General features: G+C 37.8%; 1 protein-coding gene across 1 annotated transcript in view; it reads right to left on the bottom strand.

Moving 5' to 3' along the window:
- Positions 1–26,734, bottom strand: part of CPA6 (carboxypeptidase A6) — a 325,374-nt gene that overhangs the window by 2,378 nt on the left and 296,262 nt on the right. The window contains exons 9-10 of the mRNA XM_041768850.1: positions 7,553–7,755; positions 3,638–3,722 (exon numbers count right to left, since the gene is read on the bottom strand). Coding sequence (XP_041624784.1) covers positions 3,638–3,722; positions 7,553–7,755 — 288 coding nt within the window. The remainder of the gene's footprint in view (positions 1–3,637; positions 3,723–7,552; positions 7,756–26,734) is intronic.

Raw genomic sequence — 26,734 nt, 5'->3', positions numbered from 1 at the left:
GACCAATGATTATAGACTTTGAAAACAATTCTAATATTTAAGGCATTCTCATTATTAGGATAAACTTATTTGATAAGCAATGTTGGTTGACAAACCAAACTTTTCTTTGAAGGTTGAAGAAAGTGAATGGTTAGGAATATAATAATGGGTAGGTTAAAGGAATCAAGGAGAAATTTGATACTTCACTGAAAGCAAAATTGGATGTCACTATCTAAACATATACATACAACCTGTGTGTGTTTGTGCATACATAGACATTCAGATATATATATGGTTTCTTGTTAGATTTTCCAAGTCATATAATTAAAAATGTTAGAATTAAAAAAAAAAATGTTAGAATTTGAAAGGCCATGGGAGATGACCTAATCCAATTCCTTACTTAACTGTCATGGAAGCTGAAGCCCAGGATTAATATTCTGGTGGCAGAATCAGGACTAGAATCCATGTCTTCTGATACTTTGTTCAAGTTCTTTCCATATACCTAGTTGCTCTTTATTTCAATAAACTATTAGCAATTTGAATTCAACAGTACAATAAAGAAATTATTCACTATGATCAAGTGGATTTATTCTGGCTGCAAGGGTAGTTCACTACTCACAAGTCATCAATATGTTATACCATATTAATAAAGGAAAGGATAAGAACCATATGATCCTGTCAATAGATGCAGAAAAAGCCTTTGGCAAAATACAGCATCCTTTCCTGATAAAAACTCTCAACAAAATAGGGATAGATAGAACATACCTCAAAGTCATAAAGGCCATATACAAAAGACCAGCTAATATCACCCTCAATGGGGAAAAACTGAGAACCTTTCCCCTATGATCAGGAACAAGACAGGGATATCCACTCTCACCATTGCTATTTAACATAGTACTGGAAGTCTTAGCCTCAGCAATCAGGCAACAAAAAGAAATAAAAGGCGTCCAAATTGGCAAGGAAGAAGTCAAACTTTCACTCTTTGCAGATGGCATGATACTCTATGCAGAAAACCCTTAAGACTCCACCAAAAACTGCTAGAACCCATACATGAATTCAGCAAAGTTGCAGGATATAAAATCAATGTTCAGAAATTTGTTGCATTTCTATACACCAATAACAAAGCAGCAGAAAAAGAAATCAAGGAATTGATCCTATTTGCAATTGCACCAAAAACAATAAGATACCTAGGAATAAATCTAAAGAAGTAAAAGACGTGTACTCTGAAAACCATAGAACACTTATGAAAGAAATTGAAAAGGACACAAAATGGAAAAACATTCCATGATCTTGGATTGGAAGAACAAAACTGTCAAATGTTTATGCTACCCAAAGGAATTTACATATTTAGTGTAACCCCTATCCACCAGCATTTTTTATGGAGCTAGAACAAACAATCCTAAAATTTATATGGAGCCATAAAAGAGCCTAAATAGCCAAAGCAATTCTGAAAAAGAAAAACAAACCTGGAGGCATCATGAATCTGGATTTTAAGATCTATTACAAAGCTGTAGTCATCATGACAGTATGGTACTGGCACAAAAACAGACATATAGATCATTGGGAAAGAATAGAGAACTCAGAAATGGACTCACAACTATATGGTAAACTAATCTTTAGCAAAGCAGGAAAGAATATCCAATGGAAAAAAGCCTCTTCAACAAATGGTGTTGTGAAAACCAGATAGAAACATGCAGAAGAACAAAACCGGATGACTTTCTTACATCATACACAAAAATAAATTTAAAAAGGATGAAAGAGCTAAATGTGAGACAGGAAACCATCAAAATCCTAGAGGAGAAGACAGGCAGAAAAGCTTTGACCTTGGCCATAGCAACTTCTTATTAGACACATCACCACAAGCAAGGAAGACAAAATAAAAAAGGAACCATTGGGACTTCATCAAGATAAGCAGCTTCTGCACAGTGAAGGAAACAGTCAACAAAGCTAAAGGGCAGCCTATGGAATGGGAGAAGTTATTTACAAATGATCATCTGATAAAGGGTTAGTATCCAAAGTCTACAAAGAAGTTATCAAATTCAACACTCAAAAAACAAATAACCCAGTTAAGAAATGGGCAGAAGACATGAATAGACACGTTTGCAAAGAAGACATCCAGATGACTAATAGACAAATGAAAAGGTGCTCAACATCACTCTTCATCAGGGAAATACAAATCAGAATCACGATGAGACCACCTCATTCCTGTCAGGATGGCTAAAATTAACAACACAGGAAGCGATAGGTGTTGGCAAGGATGTGGAGGAAGGGGAACCTCTTGCACAGTTGGTGGGAAGACTGGTGCAGCCACTTTGGAGAACAGTATGGAGGTTCCTCAAAAATTTAAAAATAGAAGTATCCCATGATCCAGCAATTATACCACTAGGTATTTACCCCAAAGATACAAAAATACAAAATTGAAGAGGTACATGCACCCTGATGTTTATAGCAGCATTATCAACAATAGCCAAACAATGGAGGGAGCCCAATTGCCCATCAACTGATGAATAGGTAAAGAAGAAATGGTGTATATACACAACGGAATATTACTCAGCCATCAAAATGAAATCTTGCCATTTGCAATGATGTGGATGGAACAAGAGTATTATCCTAAGTGCAATAAGTCAGTCAGAGAAAGACAAATACCAAATAATCTCACTCATATGTGGAATTTAAGAAAGAAAACAGATGAACATATGGATTGGAGGGGGAAAAAAAGGAGAGAAGGAAACAAGCCATAAGAGACTCTTTTTTTAAAAAAAGATTTTATTTACTTATTCGTGAGACACATACACACACACACACACACACACACACACACACACACACACATAGAGGCAGAGACACAGGCAGAGGGAGAAGCAGGCCCCATGCAAGGAGCCCAATGTGGGACTTGATCTCGGGACTTCAGGACCATGCTCTGGGTAGAAGGTAGGTGCTAAACCACTGAGCCACCCAGGGATCCCCAAGAGACTCTTAACAATAGAAAGCAAACTGGGTTGATGGAGGAAGGCGGATGGGGGATGGGTTAGATGGGTGATGGGGATTAAGGAGGACACTTATTTTGATGAGCACTGAGTGTTTTATGTAAGTGATGAATCACTGAATTCTACCCCATAAACCAATATTGCAGTATATGTTAACTACCTAATATCCAAATAATAAATTTATTTTAAAAAGCAAAAAAAGGAGAAGTATTTTAATCACCTTTTAAGGGGAAATTCAGTTGAAGGGGTTATGCAAGAAATACAGTTTTATAACAAGAATGGTGGAGGAAAAGAATAAGACAAAAGCTCTTTTAGGGCTGAGACATTACTTCATTATCTTCTCAAGGCCCATTTCCACACTTATAGTAGTTACAATTGCTTAAGGAGCCCATTTGGATACTTTCTACTGTCATAAGATCTCAATTCAACTTTGTAGTCATTACTACATGCTTAGAATGTTCTCTGCTTAGAATTTATTTCAATTGGTACAGTGATTTCTGTCAAGCAGTGTAAAACTAATCAAATATAAACTCCCTCCATCTTCCTCGGCTAATTTGGTTGTCAAAAATTTCTCATTAAGGGGGAACACACTTCTGTTTTTCTAAAGGAAGTCATTTTACAGGATCTTGGTTCAAGAGATGATTCTAACACAAAATATGCAGGAAACTTACACAATGTGGTGGAGGCAGGTCCATATCGATATTGTACTCCATATACTGACTGAAGTGCATTCACAGCTTTATAAGCTGCAGATTCCTGTGAGGGAGAAGGGAGCACTGATATCACTTTACATCATTGCGCTGAAACCTATGGAAGCACTGGCATGTTGTCTTCAATTTGGAGAGCAAGGTTGGGCACATTAAATCGTAGTAATAATATTTCTTGTCACATGCTGTTTACAATGTGTTTGAGAACACGTTATTTCCTTTTATTATTTTTTAAAGATTTTATTTCTTTATTCATGAGAGACACAGAGAGAGAGAGAGAGAGGCCGAGACACAGGCGGAGGGAGAAGCAGGCTCCATGCAGGGAGCCCGGCATGGGTCTCGATCCCAGATCTCCAGGATCATGCCCTGGGCCAAAGGCAGGCACTCAACCACTGAGCCACCCAGGTGTCCCAGAGAACATGTTACTTCCTTTGATTGATCCTTATACCAAGCCAGTGATGAGTAATATTTCCATTTTACAGACAAGAAAAGAAAGGCTCAGCAAGGTTAAATGGGCAGGCTAGGGTTACATAGCAAGGAGTGGTTGACTTAAATACTCCTAAATTCTGATACTGATTTAGTATCCTGTCCTCTTCACTTTCATTCAGAAAGAATGATTTGCTTTTATAAATTACAAAATGCTTGCTGGGCAGAGCCCATGTCAGTCTTCCTCATAGCTACATATGCATTATTTAGCAATGTGCCTGTGTATAACAGATGCTTAGTCAATAGTTCTTGCATGAATGTTGAATAAGCATAGCTCTGCAAGAGTATCAAGATAATCTTATTGATCCTTAAGTACATACTTTAGTGGCTATGTACAAGGTATTTAAAACACATTTGGATCAATTAAAAAACCCTTTAGTTCAGGAAGAGCAGCTTCTCTTACACTATTCATGTATCCCTATGGGAATGGGAATAACAATTGTAGAATGCTCCATGACTTCTAAAGTTACATATGCTCTGACAGAGCTCAGGTGCTGCTGAGATGTATTTTGAGGTGGAACTCTTCCTATCAATGCCAAAAATCAGGAAAAATGATCAACACAATAAAAATACTAAAAGGTGAATATTCTAACATGAACCAAGATGATACTGACTACACTTCAAAACATTTTCAAATGGTATAACAGCATTAGTTTCCAGAAAGAGTTAGAGAAGTATTGTATAACCAGTGAGAGGAAAAGAAGTATGTTGAAACCAGTATACAGTTCTCCCATTTCAATTTCAACTTGCCTATGAATAATTTATGATATCAGTTGAAGTACTCTGGGCAACATGGTGCCGTGTGTTGGCTCTAGCTTCAGTTTGCTGTCCTCATTCACTTCAGGGATGCATAAAGCAGCATTTGCAGCAAATGCCACTCTTTGTGGATATTAAGGGACCAGGCTACAGAACCTGGCAGACAATTTATTCTTGATCTCACTGATGATGACATTCTCCTCTCAGGAGCCAACAGAAAAGGGATGTAAACACCATAATAAGATACCTTTATGGAGAATGTTCTGAGATTTTAACCTCTTCTCCAATGGTTTCAGCAGAATTCCATGGCAAGGGCAGATATTTCTACATTTAGAAGATTACTGTGTTCTTCTGGTGGGGGAAGAATTTTGTTCCTCATTATTTTGGATGACTAAACTCCCCCCCAAAATCTATTAAGAAAAAAAATACAACCACTTGGCCTATTTATACAACACATATGCATAGTTTAGTCTTTTGAGCTTATTGCATTCCTGTCACTCAGGGGCAGGTGCCTATTGACAAGAGGGTTGGATATGCTCATTCCACAAAAAAGTGAAAACTTCATAAAATTTTCTAGGAATTATTTTCCAGGGTGGTGTGGCTAGATACCTATTTGAAAGAGTTTAAACAATTCCTCCTTTCTTTATTGCTTCCTCTTTTCAGTTGTTCAGGATCCAGGCCTCACTTTTTGAACCTCAACTAGGCAAGGAACACATTTTTTATTCAGATATTCCCATATTTGAAGCAACTTAATAATGCCCTAAAAATATTAGCAGAAACACAGACTCCTACACATTGATGGGATGTTTTTGAACAATTTATTAGAATAGAATGGTTTCTGGTTAACATCCAGAGACTACTGAGTTTCTGAGGATTTTAATCTTGGTTTCAGTAACTTAGCTTATATGTAACTAGGTAGCAGGATTTCTCAACAGTGTACTATTGACAGTCTGGACTGACTAATTCTTTGCTGTGGGAGGCTGTCCTGTGCATTATAGGATGTTTAGCAGCATCCTTGGCCTCTATCCACTAGTTGACAATAGCATCCGCCAGCCTTGTTGTGACAATCAAAATGTCTTCAACATTGTTCAGTGTCTCTGGGAGCCAAAGTCATCCCTGGCTGTGAATCACTGATATATTCTTTATTCCACATCCTCCAATCCAAGACAAAATGAAAATAGGCTTAACTTCTGGTGGAAAGCTAAAATTCAAAATATGGAGAATATCCTCATGTGATAGTTTTTAATATATTGCATACTCCATATAATCTGTTGTGAGAATATCAATAGACACTGTGCCCAATTTAGAAAGGGCTGAACATTTGCCTGGAGAAACTTTGTGTGATAGAGGGTAGTTAAGGTGCCAGGTTAACAACAACAACAGCAAGCCTATTTGATCCACAGTGTAGCTGGAGAATAGCACTCTTAAAAAGAACGACCACCTTTACACAATCTCTCAAGAGAGAGAATTTGCTCAGAATTTTTGCTTGGAATACCAAAAACAAAGTTCCTCTCTTGGACAGAATAGAAGCCTTCCCTCAGGCTTTCTTCTGACCTCCTCATGTTCTCCATTCCTCCCAGGTCCTGGACATCCACGACAGGAATTCCTACAACTCCAACCAATTGCTGAAGGATTTAGAAGGTATAGGAAGAAAGGGGATGCTTCTCTTTTATCTAAGCTTTTACTTCAACTGTAACATACATAGAGAAGAAGATACCCATTTTCAGTTTATAGCTCAATGAATGAGCTATATGTTACACGTTACACACACATATGTAACCAGCATCCTGGCCAAGATATAGAACATCCACAGCAACCCAAAAGCTCTCCTTTCTATACCTCCTCCTAACCACTGTTCCCTTCCTCTTCCTCATTTCTAATACTAAATATTAGTTTGGCCTGGTTTTGAATTTTATAGACCTTTAGATGCAAGAGGCTCTGAATCAGACTCATTTTACAAAGAATTTTGCCCTACAGTGGATAGCTTGTTGGTTTTCTGAGATGAGGAAAGAAAGAAACTCTGCTTTTTTCACTGCCAAGTAATCTTATGCCTGAAGGGCTGTTCATTCTTAGCACTAACTTGTCAGATACATGCCCAGAGACTTAGTACCATTAAGCAAATAGCACTTATAAATTAAAACTCGCTTTTAATTAATGAGAGTCAGACTATAATTTATGAACAATTATTTACCCAATAAAATTAATTATAGCCCTGCATATGTGACCGAAGCTGTAACACTAATCAAATCCATCTTGACATCTTTCTGTATAACCTGTGGTAAGAATGTAAATTGGTTTGAAATGATTGCATTTGAGAAGCAGCATAGCACAGAGATTAAAAGTGACAATGCTGGAGCTAGATATGGGGCTGAATCCTGGCTATGGCACTTAGTAGCTGTGTATTCTTAGTCTAATTACTTAATTTCCCTAGGTTTCACTTTTCTTATCTGTAAAATGGAGGAAAATAATACTTACCTACTTCATATGATTATGGAAAATAAATGAGTTAATATGTAAAAAAATGCTTATTAGAATAAACACAGTATGTATTTGCTATTACCATTACCACTTAGAACCACTTTAGCTTTAGTAAAGAAGCATAAAGCCTGACACGTATGTACAAGGTCAAATACTTACCACACAACTAAAGTTAGGGATTGTTGCATATTTGTAAGAATAGGGATACAGCAACATCTGAGCATATGCGTGAAAGGAGAGGTAAGCCCTAATGTGCTTTCTGTGTTTTCGGAGGAAGGTGGCTACAGCTTTCACTTCTGGCTCAGATTCTGGGAAAGGTCCACAGTATGTATCATCACAAGGGTGCATAGAAGCTCCTTCATCTGAAAGACAGAAGAGAAAATGAGGTGAAGGAGTGGATAGGCAAGAAGCAAGGAACACAAATCAGCATTGTTAAATTGGTTTTCCCTTTACTTTCTATAAACATATGGTGTTATTAAACAATTCATCTAACTTCTCACCTACCGAAACCAACACTGAAAAATCCAAGGTAGTTCAAGCCTCCTTGCACAATAGGAGGGTGGCTTGAATAGGAAATAGGTGCTGACTGTTTAAATGAGTCTGCATAAACCACTTGAAAGGGATGGCTTTATCAGTGGGAGACCAAATTCCATATGATCCCCCAGAGCAGGTAAGGCTCCTATACTCGATGATATCTGCACTTTTCCTCCATAACATTTAATATGCTTGTAATTAGTGTCCAGTATTTACCCGCTTAACATTCAACCAATATTTACACTGTTCTAGGTGCCTAGGTATACAATGAAAAACATCACAGAAAAAAACTCCCTGCTCTCACAGAAACTACATTCAATCTGGATCCTTTGTTAAACTCTAATGCTCTGTGAAAGCAGGGATTGTGTCTTTCTTGCTGGGTACCTGGCAACTAGAACAACAGTATGGCAAGTGTTCAACAAATATTTGTCAAATAAGTGAATGTCAGATCAATAGAAAAGGCTAGACATTTGCACAGGTGTCTGGTAAGATACAAATATTGAATATATCAAGAACATGAAGGCAGGGCAGAAATAACTCCAACAAAAGATGCCAAAACAATTTCTATTATATTTTTAGACAAGCAATATCCAAACTGGTTTTGTAAAATGCAAGAGGCTTTTCTAGTTATCTCAGGAGTCAGTAAGAATTCAGTTAAGAAATCCTCAAAACTAAATTGTACTAATTTTTGAATTAAAAATTTTATATCCTTATAGGCCTATGAAGGGGAGGAAGGAAAATAACATTTACTGAAACAATCACAAAGTATTAAAGTTCTAAGACATTTTTACATTTATAAATAATTACATTTTCTACAGTTATTAAGCATCAGTCATTATTAGCCTTCCCAATAGGGCTAGAAAACTGTTTCTTTTCATAGCAAATGGAAAATGTTTGGTGATTATGTGACTTGGTCTAATTCTACTGAATATGAAAAGATAACCAAATCAGATCAAGCTAAATCTTGAGGACATTAAATCTAGTTTGTGTTATAAGTGAGTTAAGATGGGAAATTTACAGCCATTAAGGTTTTTCTCCTTTGAGTCTAATTCTGGACGTGTCTTAGAAGTAAGTGGGATATAGACGGAACTCAGAATATAGTATAAAAACAATAGCTGATACTCTGAAAGGATTAGGACAAATAAAGAGACATTTGAAGAACACTGCTGTAAAGCTCCAGAAAGGAGAGATCACAGACTGAACTACTAACTCCAGAGGGAGCAGAACTAATGAGCCAGAGAAAAAAGGATTTACAATAATCCCAATAAATATTCTCAAGGGCATATAGAAGGGCATTGGAAACACTAAACAGGGGTAAGAAGTTATAAAAAAGTACCAATCAGATATAATATAAATAAAAAACTTAATTCATGGGTTGAAAGAATACAGTTGATGAGTGAATTAATGAGATGGGATATGTTTAGAAACATTCCCAGAAGGCATCAAGAAGAGACAAAGAGCTAAAAAAAAGAAAAAAAGAAAAAAAAATTAAAGGGGTAGGAAAAATAGAAGTGTCAACATCTGATTAATATGGACCCTAACAGAGAAAGAAATAAAAGTTAAATATTTGAAGAACTGCCAACCGAAATTTTTCCACAATTAGGGATAGATTGAATGGACTTATTGTGTACAAAATAAGAGAGATAAAGGGAAAATATGTCCACACTTTGACAGACTAGGGTGAAATTTAAGAAAAAGAAACAATTTCATAAAGAAGCAGCTCATCTATAAGTACAAGAATTAGATTCACATCTGACTTTTAATAGTGACACTAATATTTCCAAAGTATATTTATATACATATTTACTTATTTATTATTCTTACAGTTTTATTTATATTTTAAAATTAGCTAAACGCTTAAATTGAAGTATAGTTATACATACAATATTATATTAGTTTCAGATGCACAACATAATGAATCGACAATTATATACATTACGAAAAGCTCACCACAATAAGTGTAGTTACCACTGGTTACCATACAAAGTTATTACAATATTACTGACTATATTCCCTATGCTGTATGTTACATCCTGGTGACTTACTTATGTCATAACTAGAAGTTTGTATCTCTTAATTCCCTTCACCTATTTAGCCCATACCCCACCCCCACTTTCTAGCTATTGTAAGTAATGCTGCAATAAACATGCGGGTGCATATATCTTTTTGAATTAGCATTTCTGTTTTCTTTGGGTAAACATCTAGAAGTGGAATTGCTGGATCATGTGCTATTTCTACTTTTAATTTTCAAGTACCTCCGTACTCTTTTCCATAATGGCTATTATCTTGGATAATGCTGCATGTGCATTTGAAAGGAATTGTATTCTGCTGTTTTTGGATAGAATGTTCTGTATGTATCTAAGTCTACATGGTTTAAGGTGTCACTCAAAGTGACTGTTCCTTATTTATTTTCTGTCAGGATGATCAATTGATTGATATCAATGGGGTGTTAGAATCCCCTACTATTCTGCTACTACTGTCAGTTTCTCCCTTTACGTCTGTTAACATTTGCTTTATATATAATCAGGTTGCTTCTTGTGTTGGGTGCATAGATATTTATAAGTGTTATATCATCTTGTTGGATTGATTCCTTTATCCTTATGTAATACCCTTCTTTGTCTCTTGTTACAGTGTTTGTGTTACGATCTATTTTGCCTGGTTTAAGTATTGCTACCCCAGATTTTTTCTTGCTTCCATTTACATGGTATATCTTTTACCACTCCTTTAACTTTCAGTCTGTGGATCTTTTTGTCTGAACTGAGTCTCTTGTAGGCAGCATATAGATATGGGTCTTTTAAAAAAAATCCATTTAGTTACCTTATGTCCTTTGACTATAGCATTTAGACCCTTTATACCATTTGCACTTTGAGTAATTGTTGATAGACAATTACTTATTACCATTTTGTTATTTGTTTTCTGGTTGTTTTTGTAATTCTTCTCTGTTTCTTTCTTTTCTTCTCCTCTTCCCTTCTGATTGGTCACTTTCTTTAGTCCTATGCTGGGATTTTTTCTCTTTTTTGTGTATCTATTATAGGTTTTGGTTTGTGGTTGCCATGATGTTTGTATATAACATCCCAAGTATATAGCAATTTGTATTAAGTTGATGGTTTTGAGTTTGAACACATTCAAAAACACTACATTTTTACTCCTTCCCTTCCATGTTTTACATATATGACATCATATTTTACATCCTTTTATTTTTTGAAACCCTTAACTAGTTTTTTTAGATATAATTGATTTCACTACACTACTTCTTTTAACCTTCATAATAGCTTTATAATTGATTGATTTACTACCTTTACTATGTATTTGCTTTTACTAATAACGTTTTTAATAATTTTCTTACATCTAGTTATGGTCTCTGCTTAAAGTCCTTTTGCATTTCTCATAAGGCCAGTTTAATGTTGAGGATCTTCTTTAACTTTTGTCTAGGAAACATCTCTCCTTTAGTTCTAAATGATAACGTTGCTCGGTAGAGTTTTCTTGGTTGTAGGTTTCTTTCCTTTGAGCATGACTCTCTTCTGGCCTGCAAAGTTTCTGCTGAAAAATCAGCTGATGGTCTTATGATGTTTTCCTTGTATATAAGAAGTTGCTTTTGTACTTCGGCCTTAAGATTCTAATTTTAATTTTTGACATTTTAGTTACTATGTATCTTGGGGTCAACTTGCTTGGGTTCATCTTGTTTGGGTTCTCTGTGTTTCATTTCCCAGGTTAGGAAAGTTTTCAAATATTGTTTCTTTAAATTAGTTTTCTGCCTCTCTTTCTCTCTTGTCCTTCTGGGATTCCTATAGTACAAATGTTACAATGTTTGATGTTGTCCTAGAGGTCCTTTAACCTATCCTCATTTTTAGAAATTCTTACTTTTTGCTGTTCAGCTTGAGTGCTTTCCACCACCTTGTCTTCCAGATCGCTGATATGTTCTTTTCTATCCTCTTATTTGCTGTTGATTCCCTGTAGCATATTTTTCATTTCAGTTATTGTATTCTTCAACTCGGATTGGTTATTTTTTACATTTTTCTATCTTCTTATTGAAGTTCTCACTGAGTATCCACTCAAATCTGGTAAACATCTTTATGATCATTACTTTGATTGCCCTGTGGGGCTGGTGGGGTCCAGGGTGCCCTGGGCAGGGCTTTCTCAATGGGATGGCTACAGCTGGGGTGGGGGCAGGCCTGAGTAGCTTTGGTGGGATGGTTGGAGCTGGAATGGATGTGAATGTTGGAGCCCAACTTGGTGGGGGGAGGGGCGGGCTGGCAGTGGTGTGGACTAGGGCTTGTTGTGTTGATAGGCTAGCTAGAGCACCAAGCTCTTGCTCCCATCTGTACTATCTAGGTGGAGAGGAAATTAAAACAATGGCACTAGCCAGCACCTCTGACATCAGAAAGGATTTAAGTGGTTCCCTCATTGTTTGCCTGATGCCCTAGGGTTAGAAGATTATGTCTACTGCCCTTTAAACTGTTATTTTGATGCTCCAATTGGGTGAATCTGCAGGTGGGACCCGTCAATGATGCCCCTTTCTGCTGAAGTTCATAGCATTGGGGCTGGGGTTCCTATCATTATCATGTCTCGGTCTTTCCTTTCTTGGCAGATGCTGTGTAGTCACTTCAGTTTTTCTTCAGGTGAGTTACTCTAGATGTAGGTACAAATTCAGTGTCCAACAGAGGAGGTGAGTTTAGGGTCTTCCTATGCTGCCATCTTAGACATTTCCCTCCTCATTTAAGAAAAACTTTTGCTGTACAGCATGGGTGCTTTTTCAACCCTGTTTTCCAGGTTGTTTATTCATTCTTTTGCATCTTCTAATCTGCCTTGATTCCCCTCTCATGTAATTTTCATTTTAGTCATTGTAATCTTCAGGTCTGATTGGTTCTTTTATAGATTTTGTTTTTCTTTGTTGAAGTTCTCCTACTCTTCTCTCATGTCAAGTGAGGACCTTTATAACCATTACTTTGATCACATAGTTTAGTTTTTTTCTGAGGTTTTTGTTGTGTGTGTGTGTGTGTGTGTGTGTGTTTTGAACATACTCCTTTGCATCATTTTGTCTGTCTGTGTTTCTTCTATGTATTAGGCAAGTTAGCTATTGTCTCCTGGTCTTGAAAGTAGTGGCCTTATGTAGAGGGAACCCTGTGAGGCTCCATAGTGCTAGATACCCTGGTTACTAGAAGCATGCGCTGCAGAGTATCTTCTGTGCGGGCTGCATGTGCTCTCCTTTTGTGACTGGGCTACAACCTCTGCCAGTGCACTGGTGGGCAGACCTTGCCCCTGGTGTAACTAACTGGTTGAGAGACTCAACTATAGCTGCTGTGGGCTTGTTGGTGAGTGGGGTTTGCTCCCTGCATCGCTGGCTGAGAGACTTGGCCACCACTGCTGCAGGCATGCTGGTGGACAGGGCTGGCTCCCTACCACCCCAGGGTAGGAGTCACTTTGGAGGGGTACCAGCCCTGGGTAGGCTGTCTGTTGGGTTTGGGGGGATGCTGATCCCAACCAAGGCTGCCTGCTGGGTGTGGTGGAGCAGAAGCTGCTTTAGAGGGGTACCTCCTGGGGTGGTTGGGTTGGGTGGAGCAGGTCTGCTGGAGAATGCTGAGACAGGGTGACTGGTGCCAATAAAGTGGATAGAAAGTGTCAGAACTGGCCTCTGCTAGTGTCTGGCCAGCCAGGCAGAAGTTGGAACAATATTCTTGAGTAGACAAGCCAAATGGGATCTAGTCCAAATCCATGACTCCTGAATCCTTATCTTAAGCTTCAAACTAATGTATGTAATAACTTTCTGGACATCTCCATCTACTTGTCTCAGAGGCTCTCAAAGTTCAAGATGTCCCTAGATGAAATCATCTTTCTCTTTTTTATTTACCAAATTGATCTTTTGCTATGTTTCTTAACCTATGCTTCCCTCATTCATCTAGTGGCCTATGTCAAAGCTTAGGTGGTATAATCCTAGAAGTTGTCTTCTTTCTTATTCCTCCACCCAATGGGAGAGCAAATTCTATTGATTGTGTCTGCTAAATCTCTCTATGACCACTTCTACCAACAAAGTTCAGGCTCTCGTCATTATTTCCCTAAATTATCAGAACAGTTCCTTGTCTTCTGTCTGGCCTATCTTAAATTCAGCCTTCCCAATGTCTTATTTATTCTAAAAATATAAATCTGATTTGGCTGCTTAAAATCCTTCAATAGTGGCCTTCTGGATAAACTTCTGAACTCTTACGATCATGTAAAGGCAAAGAGGTAGTGTGATCAGAATATTTGAGTTTGATAGTGGTAGATATTATAGTTTATCTTGACTAGCCAATTCCATGTACTTTTCATGGCTTTAAAATAGCTTGAAGATTACATAGTTCTCTCCTTTAGAATCTAGAGAGTCATGCTCCTTTCCTCAGACTGGACACTTGTGGGATAAGTTCCTTCATGATTTGTTTCTAGTTGACTGGCTTAAAATTTTTGCCTTCTCTCAGTGTGCCTCAAACCTTCTACCTTAATTCCTATGGAAAAATTGCTCATTTCCCCAAGGTTCTATACTCCATTGCCTTTACAACTGTATGTGCTGTTCCCTTCTTTTGAAGCCTGTCTTTTCTTCACAGTCTGATTTTATTTGTCCTTTGGCACTTAATGCAGTTACCACTTCCTCTTGGCATCTTCTCCAATGCCCCTAAGCTGGGTGGGGTACCCATAACACCCTTATTTATCTGCATTTGTCATGTAACTTCATATCGTGTGTTAAAATTTATGCTTACCCATTTCCTGATTCAACAGGGCCTCACACAATGTTTGACCAATAACTGGTGCATAAAATAAACCATTTATTTAATAATCATCATACAGGAGCTAAACTGTATAATATTAAGAAGCGCCATCCCTTGATTTAATGCTGTTTGCCTGAGCAGCACATTAGACACTAGAATATTCTATAGCATTTTATGGTTTATTTTATGGATTGGCATTCTGCCAATGTTATTTACTACAGATTAAGTATTGATTCAGCAGCAGAATGGAATATCACATTCAAAATTCTTTATGTTAGTGTTTCTGTGTGAATTCTTGCCTTATTCATCTGGTATACTGACACTGTCTTTAAAAAATAAAACCAGAATCCTGAATAGTGAGGCCTCTAAGATGGAAATACATTCATTCAAGTGGAAAGAAAACCACTAAAACAATCTAATTTTATTTATAGCCTTTTGGGGGCACTATCCAGGCTTTACTAAATTGCAAATAGACAACTCACAAATATTATTGAAGAGTAAGTCCTTTTGGGATTTTAAGTAGCTGTGTGGATACACAATTTGAAAAGTGCTGTCCAGATCTAGCTTCAATTACACAAATTCTGATCAGAAATATCTGATGTACTAAAAAAGATCAAGATAGCAGAAAGCTAAAGCACCAGGATACAGCATTTCAAGGAAATAAGAAAAAAACACCAAAACAACAACAACAACAACAACAAACAAACAAAACAGATTTAATATCCAGGAAGCAATGATAAAATATTTCTAGGAGAAAAGAACAAGAAGCATCAAACTCATCACTCTTTAGGTTTTAGAAGCATGAGAATCCAAGGGTTATTAGTTTTTCCTTAGTTTACAGGAATCAATATATTGTTTCTGAAGCTGAGACCAAATTCTCTTTCCCCATCTTCACATGCAGAACAACTGCAGAATATAAACAGATCTCTGCAGTGCAGAACCAAGAGATTCTAGTCTTGTCCAATAAAGCAGCACACATCTCTGTTCTGAATACTTCAGCAATTTAACTTCCATACCATATATCACCTCTTTAGTTTTTGAGTATTAAGATGCCAAACTCTACAAGGACTTCATAAATATAGAGAGGAGACAAGATGTGCACATATGAGGAAATTAGAGGACAAGACAATGTAGGATATAATATCATTATGAAGTGTGCAGTGCAGACTGTACCTAGGAACACAAAAGAGGGAGAGAGAGCAGGCAGGATTAGAAACCCTGGGGGAGACTCTAATGGCAGTTGGATGGGACTCAAAAAATACAATTTTACTTGAAAAAGTAAGGACAAAAAAAAAATAAAGGTTTTGTTGTTTCTGTGAACCTTAGTCCTTCTGGATGGTAAAATGAGGTGGAGAGGGAGGCAAGATGGTGGAAGAGTAGGGGACCTCATTGCATCTGGTCCCCTGCATTTGGCTAGATAACTATCAAATCACTCTGAACACCTTACCTGAGACATAGGAAGAGAATTGCTGGGATTCTACAAATAGAAAAAGTGACCACTGTTCGCAAGGTAGGAGTATGAAGGGAAACTAAGGAAATATATCAGAAGATAAATGGGTGGGGGTAGGGGTGGGGTTGGGGGTGGAAGGGAGCTTCTGAAAGCCAGCTACTCAAAAGTGATATAGCCACTGCCCCCACGCACCCCATCCACCCCCCCACCCCCCACCCCCCCGCCGCCGGGCAAAATTGGAACCTCTAGAAATCTGCTCCAGTGAGAGAAGTCTCTGCCTGAAAGGTGCTCAGTGGTGAGGCGGGCCAGAATCCTAGGTGGGACCGTGTGGTCTCAGGATCCCTGGGGTCACAGGGAGGTTGGGGTGCCTGAGCCAGCAGAGTTTTCAGGCACTGGAGCAACAAAACCATTTACAGTCTGTGAGCCTGGGAGGGGGCTCTCAGCTTGGTTAGCCATAAACTGTGAACCAGTGTGCCATCGGTGACAGCTCTCAGTGTGGGCCTTGCAAAGGACAAGAGAGTGGGCCCTCTGCCTTCCTTTGGGGAGGGGCAGTATGAGATTGTGCACACGTGGAATACCACTCTTCTTGGGGGTCCCATAAAGGACAGAAACGGGCGACCCTCTGCCTTCCCCCAGGAGGACTGGTACAGTGCACAATGCAGGAGTCTGCAGAGTGTGGCACACACAGAAGTGAACACCACTTGGGGCACCTGGGTGGCTCAGTGGTTGAACATCTGTGTTTGGCTCAGGTCATGATCCCAGGGTCCTGGGATGGAGTTCTGCTTCAGGCTCCCCATAGGGAGCCTGCTTCTCCCTCTGCCTATGTTTTTGCCCCCCTCCCCCACCGTGTGTGTCTCTCATGAGTAAATAAATAAAATCTTAAAAAAAAAAAAAAGAAGTGAAGATCCCTTATCCATGAGGATTTACTGAATCAGTTCTGGGGCTGGAGACTGGGGTGTGACGATTTTGATTCTCATCCTCTAAAGAGGTCCGGGAAGCTTCCAGAAAACAAAAGCCACACAGAAAACCCCCCCAAAACAGCTTACACTGAGCCTAGCCCTCTGGCAAGGGGAGGTGCAACTCTACCCAGGGACAGCTGAGAATCAGAGGAGCTTCTTCCCCAGAAGACCAGCTGGAAAAACAGGGAACAGCAAGTTTACAGAGCACACAGCACTACAAAACTCCAGCTCTAGGGGAAAATAGTATATAGAATTTGAGGTTTTTTTCTCATGATTCATTTATATATCAGTTTAAAACATTTTTTTTCTTTTCAACTAATTTCTTATTTTATCAACTCTTTGTTTTTAAATCTCTTTAAATTTCATATTTTGCATTTACATTTTATAGATATATTCTTCATTTATATATAATTATATATATGATTGAATATATATATAGTAGTATAAAAGTATTTGTGTGTATATATATATATACTTTCTTTACAATGTTGGGATTTAGTATCTTCTAACACACAGATCAAAATACATTCAGGACCAAGTGGATCACCCTGTTTTGTCCACCTGGGAGATTATATTCTCTCTTTCCCCCTCCTTTTTTTTTTTTTCCTTTTCTTTTTTAGGTTTCTGACCTCTTTGGATTTGTCCATTGTGTATTTCACTTGAATCAGATTTGATATAGTTTTGATTTTGTTCACTCGATCATCCATTCTTCTCTGGGCAAAATGACTAGAAGGAAGAATTCACAACAAAAGAAAGAACCAGAGGTAATAGATCTGATCAATATGGATATAAGTAAGGTATCAGCTGGAATTCAGGATAACTATTATAAAGTTACTAGCTGGGTTTGAGAAAAGCATAAAGAACACTAGAGAATCTCTTAGTACAGAAATGAACTCTAATCAGGCCAAAGTTAAAAATGCTCTGAGATGCAGGCTAAATTGGATGCTCTAACAGCTAGGGTAAATGAGGCAGAAGAGAGAGTAAGTAACACAGAAGACCAGTTAGTTGATGGAAAGGAAGGAAACTGAGGAAAAGAGAAAAACAACTAATGGTCCATGAGGGGAAGCTTTGAGAAATCAGAAATGCCATAATGAAACAGAATTAGAATTATTGGGGTCCTCAAGGGAGAAGAAGGAGAGAGAGGGGGACAGAAGGTAGATTTGAGCAAATCAGAACTGAGAACTTTTATAATCTGGGGAAGGAAATAGGGATTCAAGTCCAAGAGGCAGAGAGAACCCCTCTCAAAATTAATAAAAGTATATCAACGCTCTGACATATCATAGTGAAGCTTGCAAATTTCAGAGATAAAAAAAAAAATCTTGAAAGTAGCTCAAGATAAGAATTCCTTAACCTACAGGGGCAGAAACATTAGACTGGCAGCAGACCTATCCACAGAGACCTGGCAGACCAGAAGGGGCTGGCATGACATATTCAGGGTACTAAATGAGAAAAACATGCAGCCAAGAATACTTTTACCAGCAAATCTGTCATTCAGAATGGAAGGAGAGATAAAGAACTTCCAAGACAGATGTAAACTGAAAAAATATGTGACCACTAAACCAGCTCTGCAAGAAATATTAAGGGGGTCCTTTAAGCAAAGAGAGAATCTAAGAGTAACATAGACCAGAAAAAAACAGAGACAATTCATAGAAACAGGGACTTTACAGGTAATACAATAACACTAAATGCATATCTTTCAATAGTTACTCCAAGTGTAAATGGGCTAAATGCTCCAATCAAAAGACATAGGGAATCAGATTAGATAAAAAAGTAAGACCCAACTGTATATTGTCTACAAGAGACTCATTTTAGACCTAAAGACACTTCCAGATTGAAAGTGAGGGAGCAGAGAGCAATTTATTATGCTATTGGACTTCAAAAGACAGTTGGAGTAGCAATCCTTATATTGGACAAATTCGATTTTAAACCAAAGACTGTAATAAGAGATGAGAAAGGACACTATATCATACCTAAAGGCTCTATCCAACAAGATCTAACAATTATAAATATTTATGTTCCTAGCTTGGGAGCAGCCAATCACATAAACCAACTAATAACCAAGTTAAAGAAACACATTGATAATAATATAATAATAGTAAGGGACTTCAGCAACCCATTCACAGCAATGGACGGGTCATCTAAGCAGAGGATTAACAAGGAAACGAGGGCTTTGAATGACACACCGGACCAGATGGATTTCACAGGTATACACAGAGCACTCCACCCTAAAGCAACAGAATACACATTCTTCTTGAGTAAACATGGAACATTCTCCAGAATAGATCACATACTGATCACAAATCAGGTCTCATATGATCCCAAAAGACCGGGATTATTTCCTGCATATTTTCAGACCACAATGCTTTGAAACTGAATTCAATCACAAGAGGACATTTGGAAGGAACTTAAACACTTGGAGGTTAAAGAATAAAGAATATCCTACTAAAGAATGTATGGGTCAACCAGAAAATAAAAGAAGAATCAAAAAAATTCATGGAAACAAAGGAAAATGAAAACACAACTGTTCAAAACCTGTGGGATACACTAAAGGTGGTCCTAAGAGGGAAGTACATAGCAATACAAATCTCAAAAAATTAGAAAAGTCTCAAATACACAAGCTAATCCTTACACATAACGGAACTGGAGAAAGAATGCAAACAGAGCCTAAACCAAGTAGGAAAAGAGAAATAATAAAGATTAGAGCAGAAACCAATAAAATGGAAATCAGAACAGATCAATGAAACTAGAAGCTGGTTCTTTGAAAGAATTAGTAAGATCAATAAACCCTAGCTGATTTATCAAAAAGAAGAGAAAGGACTCAAATTAATAAAATTATGAATGAAAGAGAAGAGATCATGACCAATATCAAGGAAATACAATGTTAAGAACATGTTATGAGCAACTATATGCCAACAAATTGAAAGAAATGAATGCATTCCTGGAAACTTTTAATCTACCAAAACTAAAACAGGAAGAAATATAAAACCTAAAGACCCATAACTAGCAAGGAAATTGAAACAGTAATCAAAAATCTCCCAATAAACAAGATTCCAGGGCCAGATGGTTTCCCAGGAGAACTATACCAAACATTTAAAGAAGAACTAATACCTATTCTTCTGCAGCTGTTTCAAAAACCAGAAATGGAAGGAAAACTTCCAAATTCATTTTATGAGGCCAGCATTACTTGATCTCAAAACTAGACAAAGACCCCACTAAAAAGGGAAATTATAGACCAATATCCTTGATGAACATGGATGCAAACATTCTAACCAAGATACTAGCCAATAGGATCCAACAGTACATTAAAAAGATTATTCACCATGACCAAGTGGGATTTATTCCTGGGATGCAGGGATGGTTCATCATTTGCAAATCAATCAACGTGATACATCACATTAGTGAAAGAAAGGGCAAGAACCATATAATCCTCTTAACTGATACAGAAAAAAACATTTGATGAAGTACAGCATATTTTCTTGAATAAAATTCTCCACAGTGTAGGGTAGAGGGAACATACATCAACATCATAGAAGACATTTATGGAAAGCCCAGAGTGAATATCATTCTCTATGGGGAAAAACTGAGAGCTTTCCCCCTAAGGTTAGGAGAACAATAAGGATGCCCAGTTTCATCACTGTTGTTCAACATAGTGCTAGAAGTCCTAGTCTCAGTGGTTAGGCAACATAAAGAAATAAAAGGCATTCAAATTGACAAAGAAGAAGTCAGACTCTCACTTTTCACAGATGACATGATACTTTATGTGGAAAACCCAAAAGAGTCCACCCCAAAATTGCTAGAACTCATATAGCAATTCAACAATGTGGCAGGGTACAAAATCAGTGCACAGAAATCAGTTGCATTTGTACATATTAACAATGAGACTGAAGAAAGAGGAATTAAGGAATCAATCCCATTTATAATTGTACCAAAAATAGTAAGATACCTCAGAATAAACCTAACCGAAGAGGTAAAGGATCTGTACTCTGAAAACTGCAGAACACTTATGAAAGAAATTGCGGAAGACACAAAGAGATGGAAAAACATTCCATGCTCATGGATTAGAAGAATAAATATTGTGAAAATATGCTACCCAGAGCAATCTACACATTCAGTGCAATACTTATCAAAATACCATCGACATTTTCCACAGAGCTGGAACAAATAATCCTAAAATTTGTATAGAACCAGAAAAGACCCCAAATAGAGCAATGTTGAAAAAGAAAACCAAAACTGAGGAGGGGGCATTACAATGCCTGACTTCAAGCTATATTAAAAAGTTGTGATTCTTTGATGGGATGGATGAGCACTGGGTGATATGCTATATGTTGGCAAATTGAACTCCAATTTTAAAAAAAAGCTGTTTTCATCAAGACAGCATGGCACTGGCACAAAAACAGACACACAGAGCAATAGAGCAGAAGAGAGAACCCAGAAATGGACCCTCAATTCTATGGTCAACTAATCTTCGACAAAACAGGAAAGAAATCCAACAGAAAAAGAACAATCTCTTCTCTAAATGGTGTTGGGAAAATTGGACAGCAACATGCAAAAGAATGAAACGGGGCCATTCTCTTACACCATACACAAAGATAAACTCAAAATGGATGAAAGACCTAAATGTGAGACAGGAATCTATCAACATCAAAGAGAAGAACCAGGCAGCAACCTTTTGGGCTCAGCCATAAAAACTTCTTGTCTTCTTGTCTCTAAAGGCAATGGAAACAAATGCAAAACCAAACTATTGGGACTTCATCCAGATAAAAAGATTCTGCACAGCAAAGGAAACAGTCAACAAAACTAAAAGGCAACCTATGGAATAGGAAAAGATATTTGCAAATGACATATCAAATAAAGGGCTAGTATCCCAGATATATAAAGAACTTATCAAAGTCAACACCCAAAAAACAAATAATCCAGTCAAGAAATGGATAAAAGACATGAACAGACATTTCTCCAAAGAAGACGTACAAATGGCCAACAGACACATGAAAAAATGCTCAACATCACTTGGCATCAGGCAAATACAAATCAAAACCACAACGAGATATGACCTCACACCAGTCAGAATGGCTACAATTAACAAGATAGGAAACAACAAATGTTGGTGAGGATGTGGAGATAGAGGAACCCTCTTACACCGTTTGGTAGAAATGTAAGCTGGTATGGCCACTCTGGCAAACAGTATGGCATTTCCTCAAGAAGTCAGAAATAGAGCTACCTTTATGGCCCAGCAATTGCACTGTTAGATATTTACTCCAAAGATACAAATGTAATGATCTGAAAGGGCGCCTGCACCCAATGTTCATAGCAGCAATGTCTACAATAGCTAAACTGTGGAAGGAGCTGAGATATCCATCGACAGATAAATGGATAAAGACAATGTGGTAACGGAATATTACTCAGCCATCATAAGGATGAATACTAACCATTGACATCGACATGGATAGAACTAGAAGGTATTATGCTGAGTGAAATAAGTTAATTGGAGAAAGACAATTATCATATGGCTTCACTCATTTGTGGAATATAAGAAGCAGCACAGAGGATCCTAAGGGAAGTGAGTGCAAACTAAATGGAAAGAAATGAGAGGAAGACAAACCATGAGAAACTCTTAACTCTGGGAAACAAACTGAGTGTTGCTGGCAGGGTGGATGGAGGATGGGGTGACCGGGTGATGGGTATTAAGGAAGGCACGTGCTATGGTGAGCACTGGGTGTTATATGCAACTGATACTTATCAAACACTACATTTGAAACTAATGATGTACTGTATGTTGGCTAATTGAATTTAAATAAAAAATTTTAAAAATTAAAAGAATTTTAAAAATGAGGTGGAAGATGGTCTTTAGAGAGGGAATGGAGAAGGAGGGGAAGATCACAAGACCGGGCTCCGGTCAGAACTATTTTACCAGTGAGCTCAGGGACAGGCATGCCACTGCTCTGGTGGCATTTGTCCTGGGTGGATTAAGGACTCTAATCAGTGGCTCTTCTCATGCAACGTGTAAGAATGTGTTGCTTTCAGTTGTGGGGGTTGTCTTACAGTAGCTAGTTACAGGTTACAATATTTGTGAACTAAAAAATTGGTTTAGTTGTGATAAATAACTCTTAATTAATTCTATTATACTCTTGTAATGGGGGAGAGGTAAATTAGAGTGGGTGCGCTTAGAATTAACCACCAGAAGTGTGCTGTCACGCTCAGTTGGGTGTGTGGTAGTGGGGAAAAAAAGGCTGAAAACCGTTGGATTAGGAAGACTGCTAAGACTCTTTATAGCATTGCTAGTTTATGGTTCTAGTCCAGATGAAAACAAATTCTAATGTAATTACATATTTACTCTTCCTGAACATCTTCAGATTCTGTTCTAAGGATATGAGAATAAAATTTAGTAATAAAAATTGTGTTACTTGATTTCTGTTTTTGTTCTTCAAGGCAGCCTCCAAGAATGGATTCCAATTTAAAAGTTGGTTTGCCAGTAAATTGTTTCATTCCCAGAACAAGCTTTTTCTTTGATGAAACTTCCCTCCCTTCCTAAGGTCTTCCAATCCCCCTCTAAATCTGCTTTTCCTCTTGTATTACACATCGTGGTGTATGGTATGTAACTGCCCAAACCGGAAATCATTTACTGTATCCAACAGTCTGCAAACAGTTATTGATGCCACTGTCTTGATTTCTCTCCAGTACATTCAACCCAGCTATTATTGTCTTGTCAAAACTGTCTTGAATTGTTGGAGAGGTTCACTGACTCCAGGCTCTTCTTTCATCTACATCCTCAGAAGTCCTGAATTAGGGGTTCCTAGGTGGCTTAGTGGTTGAGTGTCTGTCTTCGGCTCAGGGTGTGATCCTGGGGTCCTGGAATCAAGTCTTCATCAGGCTCCCCACGGGGAGCCTGCTTCTACCTCTGTATAGGTTTCTCCCTCTCTCTCTGTGTCTCTCATGAATAAATCTTAAAAAAAAAAAAAGCCCTGAGTTAATTTTATTGGAATACATATCTTACCATGTAATTACTCTGCCGAAACTTCCCAGTGACTCATCACAGCCTTCATGAATAAAGGGGATGGATTAGAGGCCTTCCCTCTTAACACACTGTGGTAGCCTGTATAATGGCCCCCAAAGATTGCCAGGTCCTAATCCATGGAATCTGTGACTGTTACCTTATATGGAAAAGGGCTTTTGCAGATGTGATCAAGCTCCTGAAATGGGGACATTATCCTGGATTATCTAGATGTAATCATAAGCATTCTATAAGAGGGAAATTTGATTACAGACAGAAGAGAAAGCTGTGTGGCAGAGGGAGAAGCTGAGTCACAGAGGGAATACACTTGTGACACGGGTTTTGAAGGTGGAAGAAGAGGTCACAAGGTAAGGAAAACAGTTGGCTTCTAGAAGCTGCAAGGAAATGGGTTTTCCTCCAGAGCTTCCTGAGGGATGTGTTCTTGCTGCATCTTCAGCCTGGTGAAATCCAATTTGGATGTCTGGCCTCCAGAATTGTAAGAAAATAAATTTGTGTTGTTGTTTGAAGCCACCAAGTTTTGGTAATTGGTAGAGTGGCAACTGGATATGTGGGGGAAGAGCCGCTTGTCTGCAACTCTGCCACTCTGGCCCCAGTCAGAATTTCTCTTTCCTCTCTGCTCTGTTAATGGGACACTCATGATTCTATTTATGGGCTTTCACTCAGCCTCAGATCACAGCAGGTTGTTTACATGCTGGTCTCTCTCACTGGATGCTAGCTCCCAAAAACAAGAACCAAAGATTTGTCTCGCATTGTGTTTTGCTCATAGCAGGGGTTCAATAAATGTTCATCCAGTGAATCAATCTGCCCTATAGCAAGGTCCCTCTTAGTCTAGCACATCAAAATTGCATTTGTGCTTTACATTTGAAGGTCAGCAGTATTATATTATAATTTAAGGTTATAATAAAAGTTAAGAGATTGCACAACAGCCTGAACAACAATGTTGTTCTCTACCTTTCTGTCATATCCTTAAAATATGTGCAAACATGTACCAGAGAGCAAGAATTATACCTGAGAATGAGAACAAATGAAAAGGGAATCCATAGATTTGCATGATATTACTGCTTTGTCTTTGATTGTTTCCAATGTACCTTTCCAGTCTGGGGAGGTGAGGGAATTAGTGATATTTTCTTGTTTTAGAACTTGCTGGAAGGCTACTCTGGACTCTCTTTTGGAATTACACAGGCTAGAATGGCATGCTACAACCTCATTCTAAATAGGTGCCAGTATAAGAAAACAGATACTGTGTTCTAATGAAATATGTGATACTAAAATATTTTTGCTTATGTACGCTTTTTCTCTCTCTACATAAGAAAACGATTTCTGTAAAATGTTTGAACCACTGTAAAACTTGAGTTTTTCTTTCAATCTGTTTCACATCAACACCTCTAGGAAAATACCAAGAGAGGTGATGGGGAGAGGGGTAGAGGGCAGTGCATTTGGTGTTTACTAGATTAGGCAATATGTAATTAAATGTGAACTCTATTTGACACTTCTTACCTGCCCTATTTGGTGGGAGTGTGAGTGAAGGCAATGAGGGATGGTGGAGAAGAGTATGATTTCCTTATGAGCTTATGAACTGTCTCTTTTGATACCACTCCCTCATGTTTTACTAAATTCTAACTAAGCTAAATAAAAAAGCTAAATAATAGGAAAGGAGATGAAGTACTCTGAACGGTGATAGTGCATTCTGGAACTTGATTTTAGTTAAAAATTTTAGTTTTTTAAGAAAATAATGTTGACTTATTTTTAATGCTTTTAATTTTTTAGAATGGCCAATGGATGGATGTATATGGTTATGCCACATAAATTGCCCCCTCCAACTGTCTGGACATCTATTCCTTTTCCCCAGAAGCCATCATTCCTCCTTGTATTATTCCAGGGTTAGTCCATGCATTTATAAGCAAAAAGCCAGTTGTATTATCTTTTATTTTATACAAATAGTATCTTTTATATATATTAATCTTAAACCTTGCTTTGTTTCACTGTGTGTGTGTGTGTGTGTGTGTGTGTGTGTGTGTGTGTGTAATCCAGGGCATTTTTCTGTAAATAGAATAGCTATCTAATTCTGGTTATTTCTATTTCACTGATAGTTGTAGCCTAATTTACTTTACTAGTCATTTGTTAATGGGCATTTGGGATGTTTCTAACCTCTTGTTATTATAAAGAGTGCTACAACACATATCCTTGTATGTGTGTTATATTCCACATATGTGAGTACAGCAATAGGATAAATTCCTATAAAGGGAATTACTTACTCAGTCAAAAAATGTGTATTTTTTAAATTTTGGTAGACACTGCCAAATGCCTTTCTCTAGAAGTTGAACTCATCCAACTTTCAACAGGAATGTATAATATTGCCTATTTACCCATATCCTTCAAATTTTTATTCTTTATCTCTTTTAAGAATATCAATAGGTCCAAGTTAGACAGCCAGAGAATGTGTTTTTATTTAAAGTGTCACTTAAACATGGATAGAGAAATACATTTGAAGAAGAAAGTTATAACCTGTTTCTTTAATTTGAAGACACATTCCAATGTAGCTTCCAGAGTACCTGCATAAATTAGGTGCTCCATAAATACTTACTGAGTGACTCCTATGGCTCTATTCCATTTTGCTAAATTCTCAGTGATGCAGAAGGGTGGCCTAAATTG

Source organism: Vulpes lagopus, chromosome 9, assembly GCF_018345385.1.
Source record: "Vulpes lagopus strain Blue_001 chromosome 9, ASM1834538v1, whole genome shotgun sequence".
Taxonomy (NCBI): domain Eukaryota; kingdom Metazoa; phylum Chordata; class Mammalia; order Carnivora; family Canidae; genus Vulpes; species Vulpes lagopus.
Note: the sequence above shows the minus strand (reverse complement) of the source record. Positions and strands in the feature narration are given on the sequence as shown.